Genomic DNA, 26,751 nt, shown 5'->3' with positions numbered 1-26,751 from the left:
TATCGTAGTCAGCATTTGATCAACTGACGATCAACTCTTCTTTCAAGTTTCGGATTTGAATCTGATAACGACGTTGTTCAGTATAATACACCCCAATAGTGCAAAAAATGGTAGGAACCTAAAAGTGCTTTGATATTCACTCTTTTATTATTCTTTCGAAAGATACGAATCATTTCAGAGGTTCACTTATGCTGTTGATAATGAAAAATGAAAGATTCAGTTGGCGATAGGTAGTTGACAAAAAAAAGTATTCGGTATCAAAGAAAAAAGAGTGCTTTCGGTCTTTTGAATAGAATATCTACCTGTTTGTAAATGGTACGACAAAAGTAGAAGGTCAATGAAGGGATTTTTTTAAGGGGACAGATGAAACGAAAGATGTTCATTCGATAATGATTGCACTATTTTTCTTGGCTTACTTTCAGTTTATTATTTGTTTTGGTGGTTATTTTCTTCAAACTGATGAAATGTTGAGAAAACTGAAGCCTGGGCCACCAAAACAAAGCCTCACAGCAATATAATGCTTCTTCCCAATAGCGATAAAATTGACAGCCATGAAATCAACATTTGCGGCCTAGTTATGCATTATTCTCGCAACTTTAATCACTGACACTACGCTAATCAAATCGAACCATTGAAATCAAAAACTCAAATACAATTGTGATTTCATATTGAAATTTTGCATAAATTCTTTCACAGAAATTGACAGGTTCAATTTCATAAATATCATGATTATGACAGAAATTAGTTCGTAACTCCACTAAAACAACTCAAATAAATACGTAACTCAAATGAAACTTACCAATGCAACAACGAACAGTTACATGCAGGGCCGGTTTTGGAAGTCTGAAGATCCTGGGAAGACAAAAAAGTGGAGACCCCTAATATTTCTGCTTTAAAAAAATGAAGTCAAAAATAATTACTCCAACATATATATAAAAAAGGGGAAACGGTGGGCCCCTTTTTTTGTTTTTATGATAGCCAAGAAAATTGAAAGTTTTCAAAAAAAAAGAAGCGGGCGAAAATTGACGCGTTCAGTATATAATGTCGTTTGTAAATTTCCATTCAAGTGATTTCGTCAAATAATTTTCAAAATTTTGAGCTGGAAGAAGCAAGAGTGGTGAGGATGACCTGCAGGGTCAACCGGTTTTCGGTTTTTTATCTCATTTTATTTCTATTCAGCTACATAGCTTTACGAAAATAAGACAGCCATCCTCAAATTCAAACTCCTTGAATATGAACCATTCATATAAGATAACTAGTAATGTTGAAATAATAATCAACACTCATTTTTATATTCCTAATAATTTTTCTGATATTTTTTCTAATGAAACGTTTTTCTGGTCGAAAAGAATACGCGACGTATTGATGATGTATCCAGTCCTGTCAAGTACGTCGGATGGAAATTTGTCGATTCAATTTTGAGGTCTTATGTTCTGATCATGCATTTATTTAAAAACGGTGGACCACGGACTCTATTAAATGTTTATTAAAATCTCACCAGTCCAGGTGCTGGTATTGGTAACGTGCAAGAGTGTTCTGTTGGCTGATATCTCCAAGTCAGGCCACATTTTATTGACGAAAAGTTACTGTAAAGTCCTCACCTTTGATATCAGTACTAGTGCTAAATTGCTCGCTAAGGTGTCGTATTAATTACTGTTACTGAACTATTTCCAAATTGCTGAAAACTAACAGAAGACTAGCAATTATATCATCCAACAGTCGTGCAACAAAATTAAAGGACACGTGGCTTCAGCGCTGCTCCAGACCTATCAATAAATGAATTGATTCAAAGTTATTTCACTAGACCGAAATTTTCCTGAGGGGCAATATACAAATATGAGCTATGAGTACCAAAAGCTGATATGGTTCCTGAAGTTCCAAAAATTCCTGGTTTCTGTTACAAACTAACCAAATCTCCTTTCTGGCGTAACCTGTGTCAACCTGTGTGGCAAACCTGCTCGTTATCCTGGCACTCTGTGATTTCTTCTCTCCAGTGACTGAGATAAATATGATTGTATTTATCTCAATACGATTGTATTTATCTCAGTCACTGGTTACCCCAAAATTCTGGCATGCGATAAAAATATGTGTGCCGATGAGCCTTGTGAATTTCCATATCAACCAATTGAAAAATTACAACACCCACAGGTTTTACTTTCACATGTTTCTACTGGAATTCATTTTGTCATATAAAAAGTATTCCAGACCATTTGGTTAATTATTTTTCATTGCTATTCACGAGGTTCAAATGCGAGCTAAATGTGAAAATCCATGAGTTCTGTTAGTACCAATTATTGTTTCGAACGAACGAAAATATCGCATGTCCTGTTTGAACATATATGAAACAAATTGAGATTTGTTCTGAAATCTGATATTTCATCGTCTCTGTAATCACCACCATTCATACTCTTCAATTAACGTGCATCACTATGAAACAACAGCCATATTAAATTCCATGAATTTTGAATTATTATTCGTATTTTCCTGTTCCGTTAGAAAAAATGATGGGGCCATTTAAAAAGCCCGTTCACGTTGATTCATCATTGATATTTTTATAAATAATGTGTACAATATTTATGGGTACATTAAATTTCATAATAGTTTATTTTCAATAAGTATTGGTGAATAAAAACTAAGCTGTAATTAAGCTGTTAGTGAGCATCATGATGTTGATTTTTCTACAGACTGGTTATTTCTGTAGACCAACTGATTTTTTTCTATTTGGAGATCCTCAGCAATGTGGCTCTACCAAAAAGACAAAGTTATTGTCGTGCTTTCAATGGTACTCAACTCCGGAAGTGAGAATGGAGTTGGAGCAAAAAGAAGTCAAATATTTGTTATAAAGCAAACACCTGAATCCGCAAAATCTAGCTTATTTTGGCTAAGCGAATATTTCGAAAATAAATAAGGTTTATTTCGATTTTCACTAAAAAAAGGTTAACAAAACCACCTGACGTGTTTTGCTACACAATAGGAAGCTATTGTATAGCAAAATGAATCAAATATCGGCCAGTAACATTCAATTAACGAGTAGTGTGATATGAAACTGAAAATATACACGAATTTGAAATCTAGAACGATGGAGGTTTTCACAGATATCGGAGGATCGGTTTTTGTAAGCGAATATTGCCTGATGAAATCGAGCACGATTTATTGACATAATCTTGACATTTAATCAATGTTACTCAAATAGTGAGTGATTATTCAATTGATTTAGATTTGCAATTTTCTTATTGAAGATGGGAAACATGTTATGAGAATACTTTGAACTATCTTGTAATGAGGTAGTTTTCCAGATGATCTGAAAAAAAGTACAGTTACGCCTATCGAAAGAGTTCCAAAGACAAAAAAATGTGATGAATATCGGCCCAATTAACCCCTTACCTTGCGCTAAAAAACTGTTAGAATCAGTAGTATATCAACAACTGTTGGAATATTTCAATAAAAAAACATACTATTCACAAACCAATCTAGTTTTAGAGCCAGCCAGACATTCATGCGAATCCGCACTTCAGCTTACAGTTACTGAATGGAAAAATAAAATGAGTGAAGGCATGTACTCTGTAGCAGTATTTTTAAATCCTAAACGTGCGTTTGAAACGGTTAATCGTGAAATATTGATTAAAAAATTGAAAAAATATGGCATTGAAAGAAAAGTATTTGATTGGATTAGTGATTACCTCTCAGGAAGGAAGCATGTAACCAAAATCAATGAATTTGTATCAACAGCAATAAGCATAGACCACGGGGTTCCGCAGGGAAGTATTTTGGGGACATTACTATTCTCAATTTATATTGATGATATCAGCAAATGAAATGAATGTGAATATGAACATTATTTCGCTGATGATGCCCTAGTATCGGTTAGTGATAAAGATATAGATAAAGCTATTAAAAAAATTAATGAAGCATTGCATAATATTGCTATATATTCAAAAACTGATGAATTGAAGCTAAATATGAACAAAACGGAGGCTATGATACTTACTACAATGTTTAAATACAGAGAATTAGATTTAAATCAAATTGAAATGAAAATCGAAAATGATATAATTGAGCTCATTACTGAATTCAAATATCTAGGATTCATATTAGACAATCATCTATCAATGAATAACCATTTCACCTTCATACAGAAACAAATTTTGAAGAAATTATATTTTTTCACAAGACTATCCCAACACTATGCAATCAGGGATAACTGTATATAAGAATTATTTTGAGGTGTGAGAGGTGTACCCATATATCTTTAATGTTCAATACTTTAGAATGGTCATCTATAGAAAGTAGGCTTACATATTCAACAATGAATCATATTCACAAAATGTTACATAACCTTCTACCCTCATATTTTGACAAATTCGTGAATTTTAAGAATCAAATCCACCAGTATAATACTAGAATAAAAAATAATTTTTATGTAAATAATCAAACAAAGACATTCAACACTGAAACATTAATGTTCAAAGGATTTATTAGGTATAACAGTCTACCTGAAAATGTAAAGTCTTCTAACAGTCTTATTCTCTTCAAATGAAATTTATCAGACCATTTAAGAGACCATTAAGGTATTATGTGATATTTTATATCTTTTATTCTTTTTTTGTATTTTCAATTATCGTAGGTAAGACTACTTATTAACAAATATGAGTAGATCATTTTTGTATTATTGTATTTTTATATATATATATATATATATATATATATATATATATATATATATATATATATATATATATATATATATATATATATATATATATTAATGTTAACATTACTATCATTGTTGTATATATTAGGATGTATCCTATTTGAATAAAGCATGTCATGTCATGTCTGAGGATATAGGCGAAAGCAGTCTGATTGTATTTCCTGGCCTAAGATCTGTCATCGTGAACTTCAATGAACATAAGAAAACTGTATATATATATGGAAATATGACTGTACAGTTACATATTTTTCTGGATAACAGAATTAACATATTTTGATAGCTATTTTTTTAATAGTGATAGTAATTTTTATTCCTTTACCATGAGTAGAATGAGATATTTGTTTCTCATAAACTCTTTATATACGGTTTTCCAACAGGAACTTCCGAATTTTGTAAATTGATAACGACCGTCTTGTTGGAACTTCATCTATCAAATTTGTTGACTCTTAATGATTTATTATTCAATTTTCAAAATAGGTAACGTACGCGATTCATTCATTTCACGGTCGCCATTAACATCCTACCGAGAGGGGTATTCGTAATTTGGTGAATAAATTTGAGTCCTCTGGTTCAGTGAACGATCGACCAACACCCATACGTCGGCGAAACGCAAGATCTGCCTAAAGTATTCGGGAATCCGAGGCAGTCAATTTCGAGTCGGTAACAAGGCATTTAATGCGTTACTTGGACCTGCAAGTGACCCAAGAACTGAAGATGAACGACGATAGACAACGATGTGTGTTCGCTGAGTGGGCTCTGGAGCAGTTGGCAACTGACCCTAACTTTCTTTGAGAAATCATTTTCAGCGATGAGGCCCATTTCTGGATGGATATATACATGAGCAAAGAAAGTTGTCGATTTTGGAACGATACCAATCCACATGAGATTCAAGAGCGTCCAATGCATCTCAAAAAAGTTACTCTTTGGTATGGAATTGGGGCTGGTGGCATCATTGGTCCATATTCCTTTGAGGACGACTTCGGTCAGGCCATCAAGGTTAACGGCAGGTACTATAGGTAGATGATTACCAACTTTCTTTGGCCTGAATTGGATGATCTGGACAGCAACGACATGTGGTTCCAACAGAAAGGCGCTGTGTGCCACATAGCTCAAGACACATTTCGTATTCTGTACGAGCAATTTGAGAGCATGGTCATCTCAAGTGAAGTTAGATGTGATCTGGCCACCAAGGTGCGATTTGACCCCGTTGGACTTTTTCTTGCGTTGTTTTTTTAAGTCACAGGTATATACGAATAAGCCATAAATCACAGCGGTCCTCAAAGCCAACATAAATCATTCCATCGTTCAAATTCAGACTGATTTATGCGCCAGAGTCATAAACAATTAGACGTTTGGAATGCGCTCCACCAGGGGAAGCCATGGCGGATACTTCAACGATGTTATATTCCATACAGGATGACATCGATCAATAGGTTTTTCAAACGAATATAACACTTTTCACACATAATTTGTTTCTTTTGTAATGTAATTGTAATTTTGAAATCCTCTTAATATTTGATGATTTCATGAGAAGTGTAGTTGAGAAACAAATAAAAATGAACTGTGGTTTTTAATTTCATCGTATAAGGTGATTCATGATTGGCTCACTTTTTCCATTCTCAGTTTCTCTTTCTGTTATCATTTCCGAAATTCCAGCGACGTTTATTCTGGAACAACTACATATTCAGTCTATTGACGAAGTGATCTTGAGCCCTATCAGACTAGCATGGCGAATCTAACAAGATTGCAAAAAATACATCAATTTGTAGCTAATTAGTTTTCTAATTAGTTGCCAAAACTAATTTTGGCAACTAATCAGCAACTAATTACCTACAAATTGATCTATTTTTTGCAATTTTGCTGGATTTGCCATGCTAGCCTGATAGGGCTGTGATCTTGATATCATCAGCCTTTCGAAAGATTCATGGAATTCACCATCGACACATGAATGAATGCAAACTGCTCAAAAATTATCATTATGAGTGTCTTTCGTAACTCCTGAGAAGGGTACTTCCCCACTCATTGAGATATAATGGTCGTGGGAGTTGTCGAAAACACTCGAATCTTCCGCGTTGATAAAAATGTGGTAATTACCCATTAATTCAACTGGCGTTTCGAATTCTCGCGTTTTAGGGGCACATAAACGCTGTGGTAGTATTTATGAGATTGCAGTGCTATAAATATAATGAATGAGCTACCTATTAGGTTTCCACCAGTTTCGGTTTGGATACGATACATGCAATTTCTTTGATTAGTTAATGCATGGAGTGGATGGATACAATAAATGATAAAAGCCATTGATTTGGACAAATTACTTGGAATGTATCGATCCACCACTCAAGGTGATATTTCATTCAGAGATATTTTGTCCGTTGAAAAAATCGCCTCTTCCATGTAATGATGTAACTCAAGGTAATTGACAAAATGTTATAGAAATGAAGAAGGACAATATGATGAAGCCAAAAAGGATGTTTCGAAAATAAATTCCGAAAGAATGATTCTCTTCATGAAAATTACCTTTTTTGTCATAGAGAAGAATGAGCAGATTCAGCTGAATCGTAGTACCTAGCATCAATTTTGGTTGAACAAATTGAAAAAGCATCAAACAACTATTCATTCAAAGATATTCAACATCATATTAGAGCCACTCAACATCAAGGTACTATCTCCAGAAGCAGGATTCGAAGCAAATTGGGACACTACTGTGAGCAGTTTAAAATCATGTTCATTCAGAATTATTTTCTCTCAAATGTAAAAATGGATCCCATCTACATTTGGACGAAGCAAAGTGCATCACATCTATAGCAACAATTCGTTCAGGCCAGTCTTTCCTTACCTGCACAGTAGATTTATGGATTGAGACCTATCAGAAAACAACTGGTCTCCTGGCTAATGCCACGAAAGGCGTTGGATGATATTTGACAGGTGTCAGTGCAGGATTCGTCACAGAAGTAATGTCTGCATATGCTATTGGAGATACAACTGCCGGAATCAATTTTTAATTATTGAAACACACTTGCAGACCGATTCGGGCTATTTGGCCACTTGCCAGTACAGGGTAGTCATCATCACCAACATGAAGTCGATGATTTCCCATGATTAAACATCGAATTCCATTCAGAGTATCAATACTCGAACTAGTCTGAAGCGAACGACAAACAATATATTTGTCATCCCCCCTCTGCCTGTCAAGGTACCAACGAACTGCATATCCACGTGGCTCAAATCCTTGTATAAGGACAAACAAACTTTCATTCCTATAATTCTTGGCATACTTGAAAACTGGCTTTAAATCAAATTATCTAAAAGAACAATTTGTTCAGGCCATTCTTCCCTTATCTACACAATAGGCTGATGAAGTGACCCCTATTAGAAAAAAACTACTCCCCTGGCTAATACCACCAACGGCGTTTGATATTATCCAACAGGCGTTATTTGTACCTTCAGATTATTTGAACTAAAGCCAGTCTTCAAGTATGCTCACGTATACTATCGAAATGAAAATGGAATATATTACAATAACCTTTTCTAAACTTTTATGCAGGAATCAATGTGTTTACTGCTTTCCTGAGACGTTACCACGTTATGAAGTGTGAGCAAAACTAAATCAATAAGTAATCTGCTGAATTGTGCGCTTGTCCCAGAAAGCTACTGCGTAAAATAAACCAATGAAGATCATAATTGATCACCAACTTGTCTATTTATAAATTCTGCCTACGAACTGAGTGATCAATTCAGAAAAATCAAATTTATACACTTGCATCCTTTGAATGGTTCACATTTCGGAAAGCAATCACCTACCGTTTTCGAAACAGTAAATGAAAAAAATTCTGAAATCGCCTAGGATAAAAACAGTTAGTCTGTTACAAATCCTAAATTTCAATTTCTTGATTTCAATAATAGAAAACTCTCGGGTTATATTTGCGAAGTATGCGCTGGTCAGACAATATCTCCCGAAGCCCCGATACATTCGGGGAGGCTCGGAAGGGCTCGCCAGCATTATCAACCAACGACCACTCCCCACACCGTGGGGTAAGTGATCATTGGGTCCAAGAATCATGTGCCCTGAGCAAGCGCAGTGAGCCAAGAATGACAGCCTTCTGCATCTGTTCGGCTAAGATTTCTGTCTTAGGGTGGAGAACGGATAGTTTCAATAAATTTGGCACTTATCGTTTCCCACAACGAATTCAGTACCGTAGAAGTACCGTATATGGTGATATAGCACTCTTAGGGCCGCGTTATATCAATGGATATAGGCCGAGACCGCATATGCTGGACATGCTGATAGCAAGTGCATTAGGGTCTCGTGCGTCTCACGGCAAGCCCTGCACTTTTTGTCAGGAACCTCTATACTCATCACGCGATTGCGGTAGACTGAGATGTTGAAGACATCATCTTGTTAAGCCATGATAGACCCCTCAGTTTTCGACTTCAGCCCACTCGACTTGAGGAAAGCAAAAGTCAGGCGCTTTGATGAGCCAAAGTCTCCAATGTTATTAAAAAGGACTACATGCATTGGCATATCTTTGTGCTTCCGCAGAAGTGAGGTGATATTTGCGGTTTTTATATGAGGTTTTTGCTGAAAGGGTTCCAACTCGGTGACAGAGTTGTGGTCACTTCGTTCAGTATCGAAAACTAAACTGAGTTCATCAGTTGCTCGGGCAGCTGACCTAAAGAGAAATGCTCCAATTTCTGCTCTCTCATAGTCACAGACCATGATCCGAACTACTAACGACTTCACAGGCTATATCCAGTACCATTCTGTCATGTAGATACTCCAAACTCGAAAGTTTACGGTCTTCCTGTTGTCGGGGTAAGTACAACCGTGGAACGGACGATTTGGGATGCAAACTTTTATAGAGATGCATCATTTCATCCTATTGAGGCAGTGCTGTTTGGTGGTCAGCAGCTCGCTTTGACTTATATTGTGATGGATACGTCGTAGTTTGGTGACTATTCGCTGCACTGTGGGCATGAAAGGACCGTTGGCCGCCCTGTAATCCATCACACATTGGATAAGAGACGCGTTTTGTCTTGCCGACGTGATCTTAGCCTCCATCTTGTGTACACGCCGTTTAATTTTCTGAAAGGCAACTCTGGGATTTCGTCCTTCCGATTCGGAAAGCGATTGAACGACGCTATTCACGGCGGTGTTGATTTGCCGGATGTCAGCCTCTTCTGTTGGAACACTATGAACCTCTGCATCCAAACAAGCCAGTTCTTGTGGCTTCAGGGAATTTTATTCTGTGGAGCGCCCTGCGTGTTCTGATTGACTACATTGGCGGCATGATGCGAGTCTTTTCTCCAGCCATTCCAGCGGAAGGTAGAACTGTCACTTCCACCACTTCGTTAACAGGCTGGAAAGAAGCTATATAGCCTTGCGGCCGAAGATAGGATACGTAATCCCTAAGATTTTGGGCGGAAAAGGCGGCATGCTCCGGATGTGTTTCACACCACAGAGCATGCAATCTCGCCATGTACCCTCTTTGCACGGGCTCACTACTCTTGTAGTATTGCATTAGGCTATCTCTTAGTTCATGTGTACACTCAAAGCGTCCGTTGTCATTCCTACGAGCGGATCGATTGTGGGGGCCCCTTTCTCAATTACTAGGAATCAAGTGTTGGTTCCACCGGATGGTTAGCCTAGTGGTACCACGGCCGGTACCGGAGGGAGAATAGTGTTCTCCTTTCCGAGTGCGCTTGGGCTGCCGTTCCGGCAGCTCATGCTAGCCCTAATCTAACTCAAGTCTAGCCCTAATTCAGGCAGACTGTGACGTCATCACATAAGTCAGGTTGCCTCTCAGCTCGTCCAGGCAACCAGAGTGCACCAAAGTGTCACATGGTGTCCTGTTACCCAGCGGTGAACCATTCAGAGTGTACCAAATTGTCACGTAGCGATCTCAAACTGTCATGCAGCTCGCCAGCTAATCGGAGCGCACGCTTTTGCATCTCAGAACATCGTGGCGGGAGATTTGAATTTTCTGTGGACATAAATGATTCAGGCAGACAAACGACCAGGCGTATCCCTCAACATGACAGACATTTCAGGGTTGAGGGCAATCTTGTATTGGGCGATAAAATGTACTTGATGTTTATCGGATCGGATCGAATCCAAGCAATTCACATACTCATCGAAAGTAATTTTATTCTTCACCACAGATAATTTGACCCCTTTTGCCTTCTTGGTAACCCCCAAGCATAGGATGATTTGATTAATTTCATTCTCATCATTGGCATTTCATTCAGATCTTTACTATATCCTGTATTAATTCGACAATATTATACCCAGGATTTAAAAACGTCAGGAAGAAATTTCAAAAAACCACGGCCACGGCCACCACTTGCTCGGGTAAGTGGTGGCGCAACTAACCAAAGGCCAAGGGTGTTAGTGACCATTCCTGCTCATATATTTTCTATTATTATTATTATCATTATCATCACCTGAAAAAACCTGTTTTAAAAGAATATCGTACATGTAGAAATATCTTCCTCTTCAGGACAGGTAAATGAAAATATATTTTCGGAAACGGAGTGAGAAATTGAAATCAGTATTATTGAATTCTGAAACGAACTTCAACTTCATGTCAGTGATATCAGTAGCTCCGAGGTTTTTTCGGATATGATTTTTCAGAGAACTCGAAAATTATGCTTTTTTCAAGTTTTCCCTACATTGGATATGAATGGAAGAGAAATCTCCCGAGAATACTTCATTGTATACATATTGTTCGTAATGTCGAAATGTGAAAAAATTCTCGAGATATGAAGACATAACAAGAAATACTTCGTGACAAGAAATTTTCCAGAATCAATTGAAAATTATCTGTCATTTTTCTGAAGAAAGATTCAATTTATACACTGACAAGGAATATTTCATTATGTAGACATCCTGGTGGAAAACAAAGTTCAAACCTAACTCTGATTCTTTGAAGTTTTTTTTAAGAAATTGTTCGTGGAATTACTTATGTTTTTTTTTTCATAAAATCATCACTATTTCTTCAAAGATGACCCTAGACATTCCATAGGAAATCGCTCATGGATATTGGATATTTATGAATGCAATGAAGTGGAAAGCTAAGACGCTTTTTCTCAAAAACTGATCTCCCCTTGAAAATAATGTGTTTCAAAAATTAAATGTGGTGAATCCAAAGTATTTCAATTAAACTCGACGTTTCGGTTTATCATTGAACCATATTCATGGGTGCTTAGGTCCTATTGATTTATGATAATAATAATACTTTATTTTCTTAAAGACATGCTGATACATGTGTAGAATTTGTCACAAAATAAAACTAAAAACTAAGACTAAAACTCTTCCAAGGAATAAAATCCACCATTCAACAGGTACTTCCTAAGATATTGTTTGAATGCTTTCAGTGTTATACATGATTTGATTTCGGGGGAAATTGTATTGTACAACTTTTGCCCAGTTACAGTGGGTGATCTTAATAAAAGATTAGTTCTTGAAAATGACACGGGTAAATCATTCCGCTATGTTGTATTAATATTGTGAATTTGTTTATTGGTTTTGAAAGAGTTTAAATTACAAAATACAAAAACACACACTTCAAATATGTACAAACACGGCAAGGTTAAGATTTGATAGGTTTTGAAAAAAATTCTACAACTAGGTGTACGAGAGACACCAGCGATACAACGAATCAATTTTGTCTGCTTTATGAACACATCATTAAAACAAGTCGATGACCCCCAAAAACATATTCCCTATCTTAGTCGGGATTCGACCTGCGCATAATATAACATTATCAGTTGATTCTCCGTTAAAACTGATCTCATGTTTCTGGATAGATAGCTTACAGAGTTAAGTTTAGAAATTACCGATTCACAGTGTCTCCTTCAGTCAAGACACTCATCAATGTAAAGGCCCAAAAACTTTACACACGATACATTTTCCAAAACTCCATTACTAATATTTACCTGAATGGTAGACAGTTATTTTTGTCTTTTGTTGTGAAAATGTATTGACTGAGTTTTTTCTGCATTTAAATGCAATGAATTCATGCAGAACCAGTCATAGAGATTAGAAAGAACTCCATTAAATCTTTTTTCTAGAGAATAATTAGATTCTTTGGAAATAAGTATGGACGTATCGTCCGCATACAATGTAAGATGTATTGATGGGTTCACTTTAACGATATCATTTACATATATTAGGAACAATATTGGGCCAATTACTGACCCCTGAGGAACACCTACACTGATGTCAAGATAATCCGAATTACAAGTGGTCACCGTTTTCTCAGTTATTCCTGAGAGACTAACGTATTGGCGACGAAAGCCTTGCTTAGATCACAGAATATCCCAACAGGGCTTTCGCCTGCTTCGACCAGGTTAGTAAGATTTTCATTAAAGGAGTGGACAGCACTGCACGTAGATTTGTTTTCTTGAAATCCATGCTGATTATCGATTATTGAGTGATTTAGCTTCAAGTGAGAAATCAGCCTCTCTAAATAGGCGTATTCAAATATTTTTGAAAATATGGAGAGAATGGTTATGGGACGATAATTACTAACCAGTTGAGGATCCCTTTTTTTCAGAATCGGAACGACCCTACCAGTCTTTAGGTAATCTGAAAAATTAACATTTGAAAATTAGAGGTTGACGAGATAGGTCAAAGGAGATATTACAAAAGAGACTACTTTTTTTAATAAAAATGATGGTATGCCATCGAAGCCAGTAGATCTCTTATTTTTCAACTTATTTTGTAGTAGTTCAGATAATTCCAGTTGCGTATACGGATATAATAAAAACATTGTCTGCGGAGAATTTTGGGAATTGTTAACAATGTTCGTAACAAAACCATTCGGTATATTCTTAAGTATATCAAGTGGGGCACTTTTAAAAAATAAGTTGAAAGAATTAGCAACATCTACGGGACTCTCTAGTAGGTTATTTTCATTAGTTAGTAATGATATATTTTGGTTTTTAATATTATTATTTTTTGAAAAGTCATTTATTACTTTCCAAGCGGTTTTTGTGGGATTATCAGATGTTTCAATTAGATATTGATAATGTTTCTCATGGGCTGCCTTTAACAGGTTTATATGATCCTTTTCTTGATCTTTATAATATTGACGTAATTCAGGAAATGTCCTTGATAACGCATGTAAGTTTTTTAAGTTAGTAGAATGAATGAATACACAATGCACATTGAATATTGAATTTTTTGCTGTTCTAAGTGGTTATTAATGGACTCCACGGGTTAAATTGAATATTTCTGATTCATTATTGTGCCTGTTTATACTAGCACACTCTCAAAAATTGAAATTGGGTCACAAAAGCATCAAGAAATCCATCTATATTGTCATAATAAAAATTCATATCATAAAACAAATGAAGAGATACATGGACTCTTCAGAAGTAAAAATTCAAATATACTTCAAGTTGCTCGAAGTATAAAGAATTATTGGACTCAATTCCGTGTCGTACACCTTGCTTATCTATATGAGAACATGAATATTGCAACTGCAATAGTTGATAATCCAGGTATCGAACATTCAAATATGGAACTGAATTGTTATCACACTACATAATGGACCGGCTAAATTGATCAAGAATGAATTGTAATTTACAAAACGTGATCGAACATTCATTCTCTAATGGGTATGATTTATATAAATACATGGTTTTTTGAAACAGTAAGCAGTTGTGATAGTTGACATACACAAGCATAACTTAATAGAAACATGAACACGGTAATATATATTGTATTATAAGGGATTGACAGAAATTTTACTGATATTTTTTTTGCAGTTCACATTAGTTGGTATTTGCCTTACCATTCTGGTAGTATCAGGTGAGTTATCAATTTGCTACAAAAATCAAATGAATTTTTCATTCAAACTAAATTACTATTTTCCATTTCACGAAGGGATTTTTTCACATTTCCATAGATATCAAATCAAAAATGTTGAATAACAAAGATGACTATTATTTCTTGTAATCTGATCATTCTGAGAGTTCATAAAATCAGCAAATGAAGAATATGTTTTTGAAAAAGAAGGAAAGTCTTTCACATTTGAATATTGAAAACAGTGATAGTACATTTAAGGTTTACATTGAACAATTTTACTTCTCATCCATTATTAAACTGATACATCAGTTGAAACTATGCTTCTTCTCCTCTTAAAAAATAGGGAATAGTGAAAATTCCATTCACGAAAACCGAAAACTGTTCACTTTGGAGCAATTTTACTAATTGTTTCGTAATTTTTTCATGAATATACGAGTATTTCTCGTTATGGAGTGTACAAAATGGTTTTTTGAGGTGGAAACCAAATTTTGAGGTAGTAGAGGAATATCTACAAGTTTGTTCTGAGTTCAACTATCTATCTACGATTACATTGAAATCATTAAGACATCACTACACCTTTTCGGGTACTCTGATTAACCGCAAATATTCATCTAAAAAATGTTGATGTCTGAAGACTTTTCCATTATTATAAACACAAAAATTCTTCATTCGTATGAGACGAAAATGTGGCCTTCTGATTTCTGATATGTCTAAGTCGCTTAAGAGAGAGGTATATAATTATTGACACTCTTCAGTTGCAGGAAGCGAAGCTAATAAAATACCACCCAAATCTGGAGCACCAGGTAAGCCAAAAATATATTTTTTGATATTTATTTGAGTCATTTTTTGACTCATCTGATCATCATGAAACACATTTATGACTCTAAATATAAGTATCATATTGGACTGTACTAGGTGTGCACTGAATGAAGTGAATTTCTCATAATAATGTCAGTATTTGTGATGTGTAACTTATTTGAATTGGATCAGAAAAAAGACCTGATTTTTCTTCAACGAAACCAGTTAGCTCCAGAGTATACTAAAAAAAGTCCAGAAAATTCTATCAAGTACCTATCCATAGACCAGTAACTTTGAATATGAGTGGAAATGTGTGTTTTTGTACTTCAATGACAACCCTTGAAATCGAAAATTATGCGATGCAGAGATTACCGGGGTCTCATCTCTTAAATAACGATCACTAGCAAAAGTCCTTTCGAACTTTTTTGCCATCAAAACTATGTACACTCATTCCTCAATGGGTGTATGATGAATATCATCTTTGTAGTTTTATAGTTAGGTTATGAGGTCACTTCACCAAGTACCAGAATCTAGTAAAGCGCGATTCGTCGTTTGTTATGACACCAAACTGATAGTTAAAATGGTTGAGCATCTCTAAAGATAATGAGTATTGTCTCCACAAACAAAGATAATCAGATGTGTAAGTTTTACCAGAAGAGTCTCAAATTGTTGTTCAATGAGAATTGAATGTACTCATCAAACTCCTTATGAAATGAATGTTGGTTTTCATTTTTTTCTTTAATTTACTTCGCCAACAACCCTGATTGTCTTTGCTTCGATCCATATAGGCTACAAATCTTCCAGTATTGAATAAACAACGACCAATGTTAACAAATTTTATGATACTTTGTGAATTCTCAAGTCAAATAATGAGAAACGTTTTTAACGATAACAAAATCTGTTTGGAACTAACATTTTGAAAATTGATTTTCTGAATTGTTTGACAAGATTCTGCAGAATGTGTGAAAAGTAGACGATAAATTGAATTGGATCAACTTGATACATTCAGAAATAATCGTCACAAGAACTTCATAGATAACAATTTGTCTATTAGCCCCTTTGCGAAAGTTTCATTGAAACTTGTGATATTATTTGAAAACTTCTAGAATAATTTCCATTTGGGAAGAGCTTGTCAGCTCCATGAAAAATTCAAATCCACATATATGTTTATAGTAGACATTTTCTACTTGGAAGAAAATACGTGATTTTTTTCTTAATTTTTCATGCATATACTCAAATAAGTTGTGAAATGATTTCATTTTTGTTCTATTTCGTAAATGAACTTATTCTTTCATATGTGCTCCATGATATCTAATTGATTTTTTTCTCAATTTCAGAGGCACCCAAACCACCACAACAGAAGCCAACACCACCAAAGTCATCTCCACATGCCGCATCATCACCAAAGCCATCTTTCCATGAGGATGACAGTTCTTCTTCTTCTTCTTCAGGTAATCAGAAAAACAAAAAGAGAATGAAAATACCAAGTAGTTGTATCACATGTCGGAAGCAGCGTTTTCTTTCGGTTTGAAACAAAATCAGACAAATCGAAGTCGATTTTTGTTCAAAGTAGACGTAATATGTAGAAATATTCTTTGGTAGAAACTAAGGTTAGGATTGGTAAGAAACCAGTAAGTGAGATCTTTGATCGAAAATATTACGGTTTGAAACTTTGGAACTGTCGAAATCAAGTGAAAGAAATGAATCAATGAGTCGAAAACCTTATTGGATTATATTGATTGAATATCAACACAGGTGAAAATATACAAATGTTCGTAACATCTGGAGAAAATTTCAACACTCAGAACATTTTGTAGAAAATAATGCTAATGGTAATATTCAAATACGGTATAAATAGAGTATACCTAATTTTATAACTCCTGCACCGAACAATGAGACAAGAACAAATTAACGATATCAATTTTTGTATTGATTATAATTGAAGATTTCTTCTCATCGTTACTGTTTTCATCATATTCAATAGGGTTCTCGTTCATGTCTAATTTCATATTTCGGCAACTTAGCATATCATCGTTTCAAAGGATTAATTTTACTGGCAGTTGTCATTATTCCTTTCCATCTTGGTTTATCCGATATGTTAGTGTCAATAACTCATAACCGAAAGAAAAAGAATATATTATTATGATAAGGGATGAGCTATGAGTAATACTGGTATATCAAAAACAGCATTATCTACGCCCTATCGTAGAAGTTCCTCCCATCTGCGCATTTCCTTTTGAAGACGAATTTTTTCATGCTCTAACTCGAAATAATATTTATTTTAACATTACTTCCATTGCAGAGGAACACTCAAAATTACACCGTCTTCTGAGAATAGTTCCACATGGTGTAGAACGTTTATTGGGTAAGACATTTTCATAGATATTGATATAGCAATTATGATGTGAATCTGAAAACAGGAATAAATTAGTTAGTTTTTGAAAGTAGAACTTCAAATTAGGAAGTATTTTGTTGGCTTCATATAATATGAATTGAAATGATGGGATAACAATGATTGAATGTTGATAATCCACTTTATCAACAAATTTAGTAAAACTATTTTAGAAAATGTTTACCTTAGTGTTCAAGATCACTCAGTGTTGCCTAAATGATTTGATAGTGAAAGAGTATTTTATTAGGATTATCAGTTTCAATAACAAATTGTGTTTCATGAAGTTGTATTTTTTCAAAACTAAAAATTGCTTCCTTGGCCAAGTTTATAGTGTAATTTTTATGATCTTCTTGAATTTTCAGGTGGAAAACTGGAATTCGTTTCAGATGCAATTGAAGATGCAGCTGACATCACTCACGGTAATGATTTGTGTAATCCACATATCAGATAAGAGAAAAAGTAATTCATTTCAATCAGTAGTTGCATTGTTGAGTGAGTTTTCAAAAAGTTCATTCTGTACGGCATTCAACGGCATTTTTGAATAGTTATTAGTTTCATTTTCTACTTTCTGTAGCTGAAAAACTTTGAATTCAACTATTCTGTGTTAACACTTTCTACTACACAGGTTTGATTTTTCATTGGTATTGCTAACATCACACTTTCACCTTGAAAAACTGGATTTTGACTTATGTTCTTTCATAATTTTTCAGATATCATCAAACATGGATCGGGTTTCATTGCTGATGCAGCAGACAAAATACGCCCACATGATCATGGACACAAAAACTGATTGCAATGATTTGTTGAAACCGATGTTTGATTTCTTGTATTCTTTCGATTAATAGAAAATATATTCTGCAAATTCAAATAAGTAAACTGATTTTTCATCAAGATCCCACATTCATCCCCAGTTAGAAAATGGTGTTGTTCATGTATCAAGGTAGGTGTTGAGGCCCTGACAATCTTACAAACTGCAAATCTGTTGATAGCAGCAGCAGTGCATACAAACATTCATGTAATTCTAGCCCGATATTTCATTCACAATACTCAGTTTGAAAAATACGCAAATTTTCAAATCATAATGTAGGGCTGATAATCGTTGCTGAAGGTATTCATTCGTTGAAGAAAATTATTTTTGTAGCTTTCTAAATCAGAAATCCAAAATGAGTAAACGTTTCTGGGTTTTTGACAAAATTTCAAAAACTGGATGGCAGAGAAGCATGTAGAACATGTTGATGAAAATGTGCTACTCAGTTACTTCCGTAATATCTGTGAAATATGATCCATAAAATCTTAATGATGAATTATTACAATCCATAAAAACACAATAATGAATCAGTGTGACATGAAATCAGTTATTATCGAACGAAAAATCAAATACTTTACGATTTATATATATATATATATATATATATCTAGAAAGGTTAATGCAGTCAAGCTGCTGGAAAATAATTCCATGAAAATCAAATAATGAATAGATAAGTACTTTCTTGATCATTCCCACATTGATTTCAATTTAAGAGCCAACAGCACACTGTTAGAAATGTCTGTAAAATTACAAATGTATTACAAAACAAATGATCAGTTAAATTACAAATCAGTGTGTTGCCAATACAATATTCAATACGATTTGAGTAATTTACCAAAAAATATTTGGAATCCCAGTCAACTGAGTCGTGATTTTACAATCATCATCAAATAACCCTAAACTTATTGTAATTTTACCAAACCGTAAGTCAGTTCCGAAAGAATTTTTTTTGAATTTACAAATATTATTTATGAATTGATTCACTTCAATTTTTTGTGAAATTATAAAAAAAAGTTGGAACTGGAATTAAAATGAAGTCATAAGCATTTTACAAAAACATTTAGTATTTTTAAAATTTCCGTTTAGAAATTATATAGTGCTTTGTAACTGGGCCAATTGTTTTCATTTTTCTCACACGTATTGTAATTATACTGAACCGTTATTAAATTTTTCATAAAAAGTTTTCGAAACGTACGAATGTTATTTGCAAATTAGATTACTTAAATTTTTTGTGAATTGAAAAATATTTTTATAACTGGAATATCTATGAAGTCATCAAAATTTTACAAATACTTTCAGTATTTTAACAACTTTTGTTTGTAAATTATAAAGTGCTTTGTAATTTGGCCAATAATTTTCATTTTTCTTACACGTATTGTAATTATACTGAACCGTTATTGAATTTTCCATGAAAAGTTTTCGAAATGTACAAATATCATTTGCTAATTGAATCACTTTTAAGTTTTTTGTGAATTAATAAAATATTTTTGTAACTAGAATAACTATGGAATCATCAAAATTTTACAAACACTTTCAGTATTCTAACAACTTTTGTTTGCAAATAATATAGTGCTTTGTAATTTTGCCAAAAATTTCAATTTTTCCCACACTTATTGTAATTATACTGAACCGTTATTAATTTTTTCATAAAACGTTTTCGAAATTTACAAATATCATTTGTAAATTAATTCACTGTAATTTTTTGATAATTGATAAAATATTTTTTAACAGGAATTACTATGAAGTAATTAAAATTTTACAAATACTTTCAGTATTTTCACAACCTTTGTTTGCCAATTATATAGTGCTTTGTTATTTGACCAAAAATTTTCATTTTTCTCAAACGTATTGTAATTATACTAAGCCATTAGTCAATTTTCCGTAAAAAGTTTTCTTAATTCACAAATTTTATTTGTAGAATTATTAAATTTGATTGTTTGTAAAATTATGAAATATTTTTGAAACTGAGATTATACTATGAAATAACTTGAATTTTACAAATATTTTTAGTCATTTTACAACTTTCGTATGCAAATTTCGTATTGCTTTATATCGACTAAAAATGTTTATTTGTCTCACACGTATTGTAATTATACTAAACCATTTAGCATTTTTTATGAGAAGTTTTCAAAGTATACATCGTTTGTGATGTAATATAAATAATTGTTAGAATGGAAAGTACTATGAAGTAATAAACATTGTAAAAAAGTATATATTATTGTACTTATTGGTCACAATGCGATAATCAGAGTTGTAATAGTGTAATTTTTAGTACAGAAATGTGAGTTAGTGAAAGTTAGTGATATAAGTGGTTAATCACTAATGATTTTCGGTGTCAATTCAATCATGTATACTCGTATAAATAGAAATTCGGTTCTAACTCAAAACAAATGAATATTTACGAATTCTAGGAAATTTCCACTAATTCATGCGGTTTATATATCAGAAAAAAATATCGCGAATTTGATTGGCGACAATATTCGAATTTTGTTATCACTAACAATCATTTAAGGAAATTGATACGATGAATGAAAATTTAGCCTCGAATGGAAGTTTTGAATATGAGTTTTCAACATCAATCGTTGCTACATTGCGATAGCAATGTCGCAAGTTAATTTTTTTTTGTATTGAAAATCATTCGATCATAATTTCTATCATTGTTGATGAAGCAATTTTTGTTCCATCCATTGGATTGTAATCATTTTCTTTAAACTTTACTATCTTCAGTAATCAATTCTGATTTTCTAGAAAGAACTAGATATCTCCACATTTCTGATCAATAATTTAGTGTATTGTTTTATGTTAACATACTTCTTAACGCGTGTTAATAATCACAAAATAGGGCACTGCGTACGCTGTCATTATTTATTTCAAATTACCCTTACATTTTTAACAGTACACTTTCGGTACTGAAAAAACCTTATTCTCAAACCTTTTCCAAGTAAAAAACAACGCTGGTGGTGATCGTTTTCTAAATATTTACAATTTTATATATCGATGCATATTACTTAGCTCCAAGGGCGCTAAGTGAAGTTGCTAGCAACATTACAAAAACTATGAGTATGTGGTGGATCTCGTCAAAATAAACAATTTTTCCTATAAAATGTTTATGAAAATATCATTCGTTTTTTTGCAATTTTAGTTATTTTCATCAAACTTTATAGGCAGTATACCCGGACAGACTTCTTCTAAACTAATCATTATTGAACTGCCTAATCAATCCAAACTGAAAAAAAAATCCAGATTTGATTATTCAATTAGAAAATGCTTCATTTCGGAGTTTGTGAAAATAACAATTCAGAGAAGTCCTGTGTTATTTATCAGGAAAATGAACATTTAAAAATTAAACGAAACAACTATTACAACTGTTCAAAGTGACGATCCCCAACAGTAATACCAGCTTCTGCTCTCCTCATCAAATAATTCCGCACCCGTTGGAAAATGCCGGGAGTATTTCTTATCGTTTCGCAGTAAGCTATGATGTGTTCTTCAACATTTTCTCGTTTTCAATGGGGCTACCATGAATTAGTGATTTTAGGTGTCCCCAAAAAATTCGACGGGATTAGGATCTGGTGACCTCGGGCGCCAATACTGAGTGCCTCCTTTTCCTATCCATCATTGTGGATATGCTACGTCTGAGACATTTCTTACTATCACACTAAAATGAACAGAGGCTCCATCGTGCATAAACTAAGAGTGACTTCGGACGCCAATGGGAATATCTTCTATAAGCTGGAAAAGCTCGCATTGCAAAAAATTCAGACAAGCATCTCCATTCAAACGTAATCCTCAAGTATGGCTACCCATACTTCAGAAGAGAATCTGTTTTGGAAATTAATTTGTGATATCGCAAGTGGGTGATCCCCATTTCTTGAAAAATTAGGCTTATCTGTGAAGAGGATTTTCGATTAAATTTGGGGATGTTATTCGACTTTTCTATGAAGACATTGAGGAAATTCGATGCGTGGTTGGAAATCACGTAGCGTAGTGCCTGGATACGCTCAATATGATAAGGATATAATTGCTGTTCCTTCAAAAGTCTGTAAACGGTCATGTGAATCACATTTGAAGTTTACTATTTTTTTGTACTTGTCTTTGAATGTTCATTATTTTCTTCGAGAACCACCTCCTTCAATTCAACAATTCTTGTTGTCTTTGGCAGTCCTACTGCAAAATTTCTTTCAAAGCTTCCAGTCGTCGAAAAAGATTCGCAAATGACCCTACACAAGGAGTCACGCGTTGGAGATGCAAAAACCATCTCAGCCACTTCAGCATTCGAAAAGTCGGACATGGTACCAAAAAATCACTTTATAAACACCAGCTGTCGAAAGCGCTCGCAGATAATTAAACAGAAGTCATAGAGCTTCAAATCCTTTTTGTAACTTACATTAATAGTAAAATACTGAAAATAAAGAAAAAATTAGTTTCATCATTCAATATATATATATATATATATATATATATATATATATATACAAGTATTTTATTATTTGACTTCTGTTACACTATAATTTCATGTATAAACACATAATTTTAATATGTTCTTTCTGAAATGTTTTTCATAAAATCATTTATAACCATAATAATTAAATAACAATCAATAACCATTTCTATTATTATCATCATCATTGTTATTATACTCAGGGTAATTATTCACTAAACACATATATCCTGTAAAAATCGTTGTAGGCCCAATTAATATTTCAAGTCGATTGGATGTCAATACTGTTTTGTTTTGGCGGTTAGGCGTCCAGCCCCGCTAGAAATTGTCTAGACACTTTTTTTTACATTTAAGGAGTACAGGAGTAGGTATGTATTATAACATATTCAGTGTCAAGTGTATCAGTGCCGAGAGAGGAAGGATCCAGACACATATAAGTCGAAGTAGTTTGCATTGCTTGAAGAATTACATTTATTTGATTTCTGTGAATTAAAACTGTCTCTTTTGTTTTCCGTGAATAGTGCGTGTGAACCTTTTACTCAAGTAAAGTATCAATTATAATCAATAGTTGGTAAACATTTGAATCAATAAAATATAAAACTCTTCAAGATCTTTTAGAAATAAAGTCATTCCATGTAATTATTTAATAATATGTTTCAGATTGTTATGGTATCCATCAGTTTTCAATTTTAACGTAAGTTTACTAACTTAAGTTACAAATACTACACTTTATGTTAACAAATTGATTAATTTTTTGGGCAGGAGGACTTAACTGATGATGAGTTACTCGAGAAGGTAGGTACCTGTTTCCCGTATTGATGGTAAGAGATGCGTAACAATTCCATATTTCTATAAAGTTAGTTCCTTTCAACTATCGAGTAAGTTTTATCAAAATTACTGTATGTTTGAAGGTGTTTCACAATGTTTCATTGTGAATTTCATCCATTCGGACTTCCACTGTCTAATATGATATAAAATGATTTGAAATCCCTGAAAGAACAAATAAAAATGAAAATTAAAATAAATAGCTGAAAATAACAATTATATTAAGCAAAAAACCCTGGAATGGAATTACAATAAAATACAAGGAATAATTTGAAATTGAACCATCAAAATGAAATGAAAAATTCAAAGATTTCAAGCCAAGTTAAATCACGACGTTTCGAATGTCAGTATCCACAATCGATTTCGGCTGATGAGTCATCACCCAAAGACGATTGTTGATACTAATAATCAAAACTTCGTGAAGTAACTTGGCTTGATATATTTTAATTTAAATTTTTTCAATTTTCAATTTTTTGCTTAATTTTTTTTATTGTAATCTGCTTTCAGGGTTTCTTTGCTTAATATAATTGTTATTTTCATCTATATATTTTAATTTTCATTTTTATTTGTTTTTTCAAGGATTTCAAATCATTTTATATCATTTCAGACAATGGAAGTATGAAGTAATGAAATTCAAAATTATTGTACTTGATATTTCAGAAAATTCACCTATTTCCAGAAAAAAATTGTACATAAAGAAGTTGAATTCATTTGATTAAAAATAATAAATAACAATGATAGTTTGAAATATTTTATATATATTTATTAAATATTTTTTTTAGGAAAAGATTCACATGACAGTTGAAATGTATGCATTTGGTATTTGATGAAGAAATAAAAATGCATGCTCCGTCTTTTCTTGATGGACTATTAGCTACATTTCTGTGCTGCCACGCATTTGGCTTCGCATATCCCCCGTAAAATGGGGGAATACTTGAAGCAATTCAACGGTGAGTGTTAAAAACTGTGCTATTCTCTAGATTTTTGATAATTCCAATACTCTCTTTTGTTAACAATTTCAAAAGTTGGAAATCAGTTTTATTTTTCATTTTTCCATTAATTAAACTCATCATTTAAAAGACGTCGCCCCGGAGCGCCAATTTTAATGATCTTACTTTCGACAATTGATTTTAAAGGTAATCATTTTCGCTATCTGAATAATTGAAATTCCCAATCTTAAGCGATTCATAATTTGTTGTACATATTTCTTGCGAAAAAGCTTTACATAAGACTTTATAGATACTGCACTGATAAAAATATTCACTTGAATCATGTTAATTTTGTCTCAGGATAATTCATATTATTCAATTTTTTTTATCTTTTGCTTCCGATTAATTTGTAAATGACTTTAAATTTCAGATTCTTGCTGGAAATTTGTCCTCTCAAACGTACAAAGTGGGACGGAAAAAGAAAAGCAACCAATATCCATCCTAAAGTCAGCAAGCTGAGAAAAGCAATCGATCCATATATTGCTGATGAATCGCATTAAATTGTCATTTTAACATAATTGTGTACTTTTTATGTTATACGTACATACTACATAATTATTATTCATTAATATGATGTGATTTCTATTTTGTATAATACTCGTTATAATCTTTTATTTTTTACTATGTATATTATAACTATTTGACTGAATTACTCACTTACTTAATTTTTACTTTGTATCTAATGTATATTACGTTGAGTTTGAATTATAATATAATATACTCAAGTATAAGTTTTATTTATATAATGTAGACTAATTATCCTACATTGAATAAAATTCCATTTGTTAATTTTAAAATGATTTTATTCAATAAACTATTTTGTTGATCAAGAAAATGATAAATTATCGTTTGGTACCTTGATAAGAAGCTTATAAATCGCACTTCTCATTCAACACCTAAATTATTTGCAATATTATATTGCCAAGTTAAAACTTTGGATGTATCCAGTAATAATAAACATCTCCAATTAAATTGTTCAAGATCTTCAATTAGAGCACTACTATAAGATCTGCTTCATTTGTAAATCAATAGAGAAATAAAAAAAACTCATTTTAGAAAATCACAGTGTTCGTATTTAGTGAATTCGCAATGCAGCATTTTAAAATTACAAATGTTTCCACTGAATTTGTTTAACAAAATCACAAAGTTTCTATTGTGATATTACAAAACAGACGTTCCATATATATTTACTAAAAATGCAACAGATGTTTTATAATTTTTCAAAACTGAGTTGAATTGAATGCGTAGTAAATTTGGGATACAGTATTTTCAAATTACAAATCAATTTTCACCGAAATTGCTTAACAAATTCGCAAATATTGTGTTGTAATAATAGAAAACAAACTCCCATCAAATGTTTACATAAAAGCAACAAATTTTTTGTAATTTTCTAAAACTGTGTTTGACTGAATGCGTAGTAGATTTGCAATGCAGTTTCTTGAAATTACAAATCAACTTTTTCGAAATTTGTTTAACAAATTTACAAAGATTGTGTTGTATTATTACAAAACAATTGTCCACCGAATGTTTCCAAAAAAAACAACAAATATATTGTAATTTACTAAAACAAAGTTGAACTGATTTCGGTAGTAAATTTACAATGCAACATCTTGAAATTTAAAATCATTTTCTACCAAATTTGCTTCACAAAAATACATAGTTTGTTTTGTAATATAACAATACAAACGTCAGGTGTAAGTTTACTAAAAATTCAAAAATGTTTGTAATTTTTCTAAATTGAGTTGAAATAAATCGTGTAGTAAATTTACAAAATGCGATTCTATTATTCAAAAAAATGTTATGCGTTAAAACTTCCAAAGCATTTTTTGTAAAATTAGCATAGAAATTTTTAACAGTGCAGCTTGACTGCATTAACCTTTCTAGATTTCATATCATTTCTAGAAACATGTGGATTCGTTTTCCGATGGCATTTCAGGTTAGCTTTCCAAATTTCTTCTACCGCAGTTGTCGGTTGA

The 26,751-nt window shown here is 33.0% G+C and overlaps 1 protein-coding gene and 1 long non-coding RNA gene across 3 annotated transcripts; both read left to right on the top strand.

Moving 5' to 3' along the window:
- Positions 1-14,313: 14,313 nt before the first annotated feature.
- LOC111511280 (uncharacterized) lies at positions 14,314-18,588 on the top strand. Of its 2 annotated transcripts, none has more exons than XM_023167326.2 (7): positions 14,314-14,424; positions 14,483-14,525; positions 15,278-15,325; positions 16,658-16,771; positions 17,623-17,685; positions 18,075-18,131; positions 18,423-18,588. In XM_023167326.2, the coding sequence occupies exons 1-7, from the start codon at positions 14,416-14,418 to the stop codon at positions 18,500-18,502; spliced, it is 414 nt and encodes a 137-aa protein (XP_023023094.2). In that variant the 5' UTR covers positions 14,314-14,415; the 3' UTR covers positions 18,503-18,588. The 2 variants fall into 2 exon arrangements, with proteins under 2 accessions (XP_023023094.2, XP_023023157.2); XM_023167389.2 differs by having other exon boundaries at positions 14,328-14,424; positions 15,284-15,325.
- A 4,928-nt stretch (positions 18,589-23,516) lies between these two features.
- Positions 23,517-25,506, top strand: LOC141481932 (uncharacterized). Its single transcript, XR_012465253.1, has 3 exons — positions 23,517-23,756; positions 24,569-24,736; positions 25,146-25,506. It is a non-coding gene; the product is annotated as an uncharacterized lncRNA (long non-coding RNA).
- Positions 25,507-26,751: the final 1,245 nt, after the last annotated feature.

This window comes from Leptinotarsa decemlineata, unplaced genomic scaffold (genome assembly GCF_025532065.1).
Source record: "Leptinotarsa decemlineata unplaced genomic scaffold, Ldec_3_MD MMD2_tig00000576_RagTag_RagTag, whole genome shotgun sequence".
NCBI classification, from domain to species: domain Eukaryota; kingdom Metazoa; phylum Arthropoda; class Insecta; order Coleoptera; family Chrysomelidae; genus Leptinotarsa; species Leptinotarsa decemlineata.
The sequence above is the reverse complement of the archived record's forward strand: the minus strand, read 5'-3'. Positions and strand labels throughout refer to the sequence as shown.

What these genes read in the sequence shown, in the direction of transcription:
- LOC111511280 (XM_023167326.2), top strand. An exon ending in TACCATTCTGGTAGTATCAG is followed by an intron (nt 14,526 to 15,277) that starts GTGAGTTATCAA and finishes GACACTCTTCAG; the next exon opens with TTGCAGGAAGCGAAGCTAAT. An exon ending in TTCTTCTTCTTCTTCTTCAG is followed by an intron (nt 16,772 to 17,622) that starts GTAATCAGAAAA and finishes CTTCCATTGCAG; the next exon opens with AGGAACACTCAAAATTACAC.